Source organism: Gymnodraco acuticeps, unplaced genomic scaffold (assembly GCF_902827175.1).
Source record: "Gymnodraco acuticeps unplaced genomic scaffold, fGymAcu1.1, whole genome shotgun sequence".
Taxonomy (NCBI): domain Eukaryota; kingdom Metazoa; phylum Chordata; class Actinopteri; order Perciformes; family Bathydraconidae; genus Gymnodraco; species Gymnodraco acuticeps.
In genome coordinates this window covers 2,485,978-2,494,059 of record NW_022990693.1, presented here as the reverse complement: position 1 = coordinate 2,494,059, position 8,082 = coordinate 2,485,978, and the positions used below count along the sequence as shown (strand labels likewise).

General features: G+C 40.1%; 1 protein-coding gene across 1 annotated transcript in view; it reads left to right on the top strand.

The window, feature by feature from the left end:
• Positions 1 to 1,985: 1,985 nt before the first annotated feature.
• Positions 1,986 to 8,082, top strand: part of LOC117555618 (tyrosine-protein kinase receptor UFO) — a 49,831-nt gene continuing 43,734 nt past the window's right edge. The window contains exon 1 of the mRNA XM_034230544.1: positions 1,986 to 2,145. Coding sequence (XP_034086435.1) covers positions 1,986 to 2,145 — 160 coding nt within the window. The remainder of the gene's footprint in view (positions 2,146 to 8,082) is intronic.

The following is an 8,082-nucleotide window of genomic DNA, read 5'->3' as shown; positions in this document are numbered from 1 at the left end:
GGTAAACTATAGAAGCCGGTGTATTTAATGTTAGGGTTAGGGTTAGGAGACATTCATTGGAAGGCAGCAGCTTTTGGAAAGTTATGAAATCGGTTGATTACATTTTCATTTGTTATTATACATACAAATCAATCAACTGACCCTAACTGTGATTTTAAATGTGTCAAACCAATACCAAAGCAGTGCATTTAGTTTAGGGTGTGTTTTGACACACCACACTTGTGTAAGAACTTGGAAGATGTCATCCAACATTATATTTAAGTACCTGAAACAATAAGTGGATTGACACAATTTGGCTCGCTGTTTATGTCTCTTTTGTTAAGAAAGACATCACAGGTGAAGCTCCTCAAAAGTGAAGGTTTGCTGCTTTTGTTTTGAAATGTTTTAATACTTTTACTTATTCTCAATGCAGTACTTTTGTTTGTAATTCAGTATGTTTCAGTGGTGCACAGTAACTAAGTACATTTACTCAAGTACTGTACTTAAGTACACATTTTAGGTACTTTACTTGAAAATTTATTTTTGGTTATACTCTACAACTCAAAGGGACATATTGTACTTTTTACTTCACTATATATTTATGTTACAGCTTTAGTTAGTGTTACTTTTTATATTCATTTATATCGTTTTTTATAGACATTTTATCAAAATGTTTGAACATAGATTAAATCATCCAACATTGTATTTGTATTTGTATAATATAATGTAATGTATTTAAGTAAACCACAAACACAAGATTTGACAAACAATATATTGTCAGCAATTGTACTGAAATGTTTAATGAATTATTTGTGTTAAAGTATTTCACAGTCAGCTTTGAAATGCGAAAATATTCTGCTTTTCATTTTAAATATATATTTGTTCTGCAATCACTACTTTTACTCCCAATACTTACAGTACATTTTCCTGACCGTGTTTAAATACTTTTGGCTTGGTACCATTCTTAAAGCAGTACTGACAAATATAAGAGGAGGCAAAATAAAGCATGCAGGTATCGCAATTAGTCATCTTTATTGCTGATATATCTTTATTGTTTTTATTTGTATTTAATTTATTTAAAATTTATTTTTGTATTGTATTTCTAATTAATGTGCAATGTCTTATCTACATGCTGCTGTGACAAAACATGTTCATGATCAATAAAGTATATATTTTCTTATCTCAGAAGATATCCAGAGAGAACACTGCAAATACTGACAATGATTCATTTATTTTAAAAAAGTCCATGCAGGTAAATCTTCCATACAATGATGCCAGCTTTGTAACTCCCTGTGTCTCACAGCTTCACAAGTAAACAGAGGCATTAATACTCATCTATTATGATGTTGATCTGTGCCACAGACTGACACTACTTTGTTTCCAGCGGGAGAAGGGCTGATTTACGGAGCTATTTACAACCTCTTGGGGACCCGTGCGTAATTAAAAAGCGAATGGGGGATTGTGCGAGACAATCAGCATGCCGCAGGGTTTCTCACATCCTCTGAGAAAAGGAGGGAGACTCAGGAGGAGGAGGGAGGAGGAGGAGGGTGGAAAGAACTTGAGTTGAGGAATTTGAATCCTGTCTGAAGGGGGAGAGAGGGAACAGAAAGAGCCAGGGGAATGTCTGAGGGAGTCTGAGGGAGCCGGTGGGGCAGAAGAGACTTTGGACGACACACTACAGGAAGGTTTAGAAAGTCATCCGTGTTGCTGGAAATATAATTGGAAGTTAATCGGCTGCGTAAAACTTTGGTTTGGTTGTGCGCTTTCAAAGTGTGGTGCGCTTTTTTCGCCGTACGCTTTTAAAGTTTGGTGGACTGTATTGGGATCAACCAAAACATCAGCTTAAGAGGAAAACAAACTTTTCAGCAGCTCGGAGATTTTGTTGTTGTTACACTCCTTCAAACGGGAACTGAAATCTACGGGTTGACTTTGGTGTGTTTGCTGGATAATATATATCACTTTTTTCAGCGCACATCTCTGGATCTGTGCGCTACGGAGATGCGGTGATGGAGTCCGTTGGTGTTTCCAAGATGACTGCTCTTCTCATGCTTTTCAGAGGTGATCTCCTGTCAGGAAAAACCAAGAGTGGATCTAAGGGACTTTTCATCCTCAGCGTCCTCTTTTGTATTTCTGCTTGGAGACCAGTAACTGTTGGAGCCCTGACAGGTAAAATCATCCGCAGCCATCCAATCCCACTAACACAACTGTTATTTGTCAGCTTTAGCGTGAGGGAAAACATCGTAATAGGCAATTAGTTCGGTCTGGCTTTCTGCTGCTTACTCATTAAACGCGTTTGCTTTGGGGTGGCAACCACAGCTGCAAGTGGGTTCAACATCTGGCCAACATGAAGGAATTCATTACACTCGTTAAGCCTCTAAAAACAAGGCGATGAAGAAAAACAAAGTAAGGGATTAGTTTTATTGGCTCAATCAGGGTGGTGTTCTGCTGATTCAGTGTAAAAAAAGAGTTTTGTTTTCCCTGCCTGACTGGCATCAAAAGCCACAGGGCAGAGGGGTCATGTTTTTGAGCTCAGGTGCAGCTTGAACACTTCTGAATGTTTTCTCATTGGGTCCAAACCAGGTATCCAGAGAAGTTTTCCCACCAGTCTTGGCATTTCCGGAATACTGTGGAATCTTTGAGAGATGTATTCCAGGCAGGGAAAGAGCAAAGGCTAAAAATAAATCTTGCTGGGAAGCAAAGGAGTCACAACACCAGATACTCAAGCATAGCAACATAAAGAGAAAAGTGATGTATTGTTCTATAGGAAGTGAAAACCAGTCGCTCCTGTTTAGACTTCTTTAACAAGCATCAGGATGGAACACAGTTTACACTAATATTTAAGCACATATGAGTAACATTAAAAGTGATCAAATTAAACATTTGCACAAAGACAACCTAGCTGTTATAGATTAGGATATTAGACAAGCATTTCAGTTCTGTCTTGGGAACAACAAAGCACAAAAAGTCCTGCTAACGGAGGTTGTCATTTCTTTAATTTAAACTTCACAGGCAAGATAAAAAGCTAGGAATAAATAAATACAATTCTTGAAACCCAATGGTTAGTCGGATATCCACAGTTTGTAATGAATCTCAGATCCCCATGACATCCAGCCCTTTTAGACAGTAAGCAGAGGCATTCATGATGTACAACCGGAAACAATGACAGGTTATAAGTTAGAACCATGCAAAATCTGTTTCACACCAAACAACTGTGGCTGTTAGGTAGCGTTGTCGTATTTCAATTTGATTGTTGTGGGTTTAATCCCAGCTCCAGCTCCTGCAGTCAATCTGTAGTCGATGTATCCTTGGCTCAGTTAAAAATCTGGTTTCAGAACAAAACTCCTCATCTCTCCCTGGCAGGATTTGACATGAGATCATTTGCTACCACTATTTTCTCCTTGTGTTCAGGGCCGGCCCTAGACTTTTGGGGGCCCTAAGCGAGCTTTGGCTTGGGGGCCCCCCTCATTCTAGCACGTTCTCACTACACACAACACGGAACCAACTTTTGTCTTATGATGTTAGCATAAGAACACATATTGTATAAATAAGCATGTAAACACCGTGGACCTAACCTCCTCCAGGGGGTCTGGGGGCATGCTCCCCCGGGAAGATTTTTGTTTTAATATTGAAGTTAAAAGCATCAATCTGGTGCACTTTGAGAGCAAAATTAAGAGATCTATGGATACATCTCTCAACACCCATATGAAACAGAACTGTAAACAGATTTTTTTAATGTATATTTTACAAATCACTCCCCTATTAAATTGTATTCTTGTTTTGTCATATAGTATTTCATAACTGTTTCTCATTTATTCTCTCTGGCTGTCCATCTCATAATGTTCACATAGAAACTAGCTGTCAATAGGAATATCATTCAGAAGAATTATAATTTCATGCAAAAAACTGTCACAAAAAGAGGTTGCACATTTTAATTCAGGTGTTGTTATGGCAACATCAGTGGCCAAAAAGCCACATGTACTGCTAATACGTTCAAACATGCTGTCGACACGTAAAGCAGTGGCAACTATGCCACCATTTCAGCTGACTTTTTCTCAGAAATACTGTCACATAACATCCATATATTTCAGTGCTAGGTTGATGCTTAGCTAAGCTAACTATGAAACACTTTAACTGACAGGACTCCGGATCAACTGTGGTAAGGTGTGATAAGGTAGCTTCTAGATTCATGTCGAACAGTAAGTCAACATTTCCCAGAGAGCTTTCTTTGAAATCACCAGGTAATGCTAAAAAACACAACATTTAGATTGTATGAAAAACTGTTTATTTAATATATCTGGCTAGCTATAGCTACTTGCTAACGGTTTAGCTTACCCCCGCGATTCAAAGTAACGTCAACGTAGCTGTAATTTATGCTTTGCTTACATGTTCGCATAATTTGGAAGTTTACTGACATTTACATACCTTGTTTACCTGGCTCAGGTGGTGGCTCTGGGGTTGTTGTGTGAGCCACCACTTGAGAATTGTCTGTTTTTCTTATGTCCATCTTCAAAAACTCTGAGTACGACTGACAGTTTAAACATTGTCACAGCTCACAGGATAGGTACCCGTGAGCCAATAAGACAGACGTTTATTTCCATTCAACTCTCTAGTTGGTCTGGTGTCTTGCCTCTGTTGCATTCACTGAACACGGGAAATTACAATCCTGCCGTCCTCTCTAGTGCCATGATGAGGTTCAGGTAAAGCACGGTTAATGTATTATATTATTGAGTCAATAATATTGACTCAATAATATAATTATTATTGACTCAATAATATAATACATGACTTTGAGAGTAGGCAATCTAGGCATATTAGCACAATTAATTAAACATACTGATCACGGCGACGGTGTACTGGGATTATTATTTTATTTTATTTCTTTTTTTCTTTCTTCATTTTTTTGTGTTGCTAGGGGGCCCTTAGTGGCTTCCGGGGCCCTAAGTGGCCGCTTATGTCGCTTAATGGGTCGGGCCGGCTCTGCTTGTGTTGTTTGTTCAAACAGAGGCTGAAGTGTCATCTGTCTCTGGACTTAAAGACATTTCTCTGATGGCAGTACATGCAGAAAATAAAAACAAGTGTCCAGGTCCTCACATTTGTCACTAAAGGAATGTATAATATAATAAGACATGTCTTCCCATTAATCTAAAATCAGAATCTGACCGAGACATTTGTATCTTTATGAACAATGATCCTCCTTAGCTTACTTGAGCAAATGGCACTGTATGAATGAGGTATGAATGGGTAAATGATGACTTGTAGAATGTAAAGGGCTTTGAGGTGTCGTAAAGAATTGATAAAGTGTGATATAAATACAGCCCATGACCATTACCATCACCAAACCCAAAAAAGTTTCCAAAGTAGAAACCAAGTTAAATTGCAGCAGATTTGGAACATTCTGGATATGTGCCTTAAAAAACTATGAGTAGTCTTTGAATAAAAAACCAAAATGTTAACCAAAGCTAGGTCATTTAACATCAGTGTGGTCTGCATCCATCATTGGGAAGTCCTTCTATCAATCAACTTGGCTGTTATCCATCAGCAACTACAGCCAATGGATAACATGGAGGGGCCCCCACCAGTTTGCTCATGTGTTTTGGTCATTATGGTCACGCTAGCTGTACTTCTGCCCTCTGCAGATGTATGAGCATAAGGGACAGAGATTACAAGGATAGGCTCGAACTGAGAACGTTTCCCGATGTCTCGGCTCCTATTTGGATGTAGAGATGGCTGTAGTCCAGGAGTGAGGGGATGGATGGGGGGTGGGGCAATGCTTTGGTTTGTGAGTCAGTGCCGGTCTGACTCAGACGAAAACATCGAAATGATGGATGGGGTAAGGGGGCAGGAGTTGGAGGGGGGCGTGGCACAATGTGTAGCGATGAATCCAAAGAATGGCATGAAAAGGAGGCGGAACGAGGAAAAGGGCAAAAGGCGCGGCGTGAATGGCAAAGGGCTGAATTACGTAGGGTTAGAAAGCCAGGGAGATAAAGGAGGGAGTGAGGGGAGGATAAATGCTCGGACTGTTTTGGGTATTTTTGGCATGTGCACGTCCACTGACATTTAACATCTCCTACCAGAGAGTGAGAGTAGGAGGGAGATCATGAAAAACTAAAAAGCGAGGGAGTTCAGGGGGACAAAAGGCAGTAGAGGGAGTAGTTCAATGAATCACTGCAGACAGACCACACACACACACACACACACACACACACACACACACACACACACACACACACACACACACACACACACACACACACACACACACACACACACACACACACACACAGTTTAACCACTGCCCTGCTATACATCTGCATTCTCATAAAAGCCTTTCGAGATTAAACTGAAAAAAACATTGACTTTAATTAAATGTTTTATGTCAACAAATGACACGTAACTGTGTTAGGTTAGTTGAAAGCAACAATATTAAGTGTAAATACAAAATATTACAACTTAATATTATTGCTTTCACCTAACCTAATACAGTTATGTTTCAGTTTTCTCAGTGTATCATGATATGAATGCCGCACTTAGGAGCGGAGACAGAAAGTAGGGCTTCTTTTGTTCAATATGTCACAGAAAAAAGAAGAAAAAAGTCAGGGCTGCGCCAAGTCTTGAAAGAGCTCAGTCAAGCTTAAAAATAAAGAGAGGAATGACTTTTAACGCCAAAGAGCAGAGAGACAGGGAGGGGGCCCGCTGAGTCTCTGCCTCACCGCCTGTGAGGCAGAGACTCAGCGGGCCCCCTCATTTATTTCACACTCCCAGAACAAGCCTTTTCAATGCTGGGTGTGTGTGTGTGTGTGTGTGTGTGTGTGTGTGTGTGTGTGTGTGTGTGTGTGTGTGTGTGTGTGTGTGTGTGTGTGTGTGTGTGTGTGTGTGTGTGTGGTTGACATGCAAGAATCAAGGGCTAGTTCTACATATGAGAAAGTGCCACCGAAGTGTGCTTTTCACATGACATGTGTTTTCTAGGGGCTGAATGATGTGTGTTTACGTGTGTGTCTTGCATTGGACTCCCCAGGGGTCACAGTGGGGGGGTCAGGGGTTGAAGGTTGCCCATGAAACAGACTAGGTGGGCAGGTTGACAAGCTTGAGAAAATCTTTACAGGCATCGCTCCGTGGAACCAGAGTGATTTATTTTTGTCCGTGAAACTCAAGAACGCAGGCCGAGTTTCCTCATTCTATTTGATCTCTTGTCCATACTATCAAGACAAGGAGTAGTTAAGGAGCGTTTTGAAATGCTTTACGGTTGCGTAATATTTGTATCTTATGATGTAGAAGACATATTCCAGCAGGAGAGATCTATGTATGTGTTTGTGCCAAATGTGTGTTTGAATGCAAGGCTGTAACCTTTCTTTTATCTTTGACAAGCACTGCATGCCTCAGAAATACCTCTCGATTGTGTTTAGTGTCATTTAGGGTGACAGATTCATAGAAGCAGAATCAGGTTTATTATCAAGAAGGTTGACACATACAAGGAGTTGGCTTTGCTGTCTACATCAACGGTGTAAGAGAACTAAGGTTGTAAAACAGGAGAAAATAAAGGAACAATTATAAAACATATTTTAAGATAAGTACAAAAGTAAGTTTAAAGTAAGTACAGGATTAATGTAGTGGCAGACCTGCAGGCTCGTCTCTGCTGTCTGGTGTTTGTCCTGAGCTCTGTGCAATCTGAGTCTCTAACAAGGAGCCTTTGTCCCGCTATCAGCTCTGTCCTCCTCAGGTCAGCCCCCCCCCCCCCCCCATCCCATCAGTGAGGGACACGAGATAACTTGGCTCAGTGTGCCGGTGTAGAAACTCACCTGTTGTTATGATTGCACTGCCGAGGCAGAGTCTAGCCAACATAGATTGACATTTATCAGAAGTTAAATGAAGACGATTAATTGAGAGGTCAACAGGAATTTAAGTTAGCAATTTTGTGTTTCATCCTATTCTATTTTACATATTCCATCTTATTTCTACCTGCACTCCTTATATTTTGTGTCATGTTGAGTATATTAAAAATGACATTGTTGGAAGAGCCTAAGACTTCAGATTTCCATTGGTAATACTACGCTGCTATTGTGCATTAAAGCCTATGAATTTGAAGTGTTAATGATGTTCCTCAAA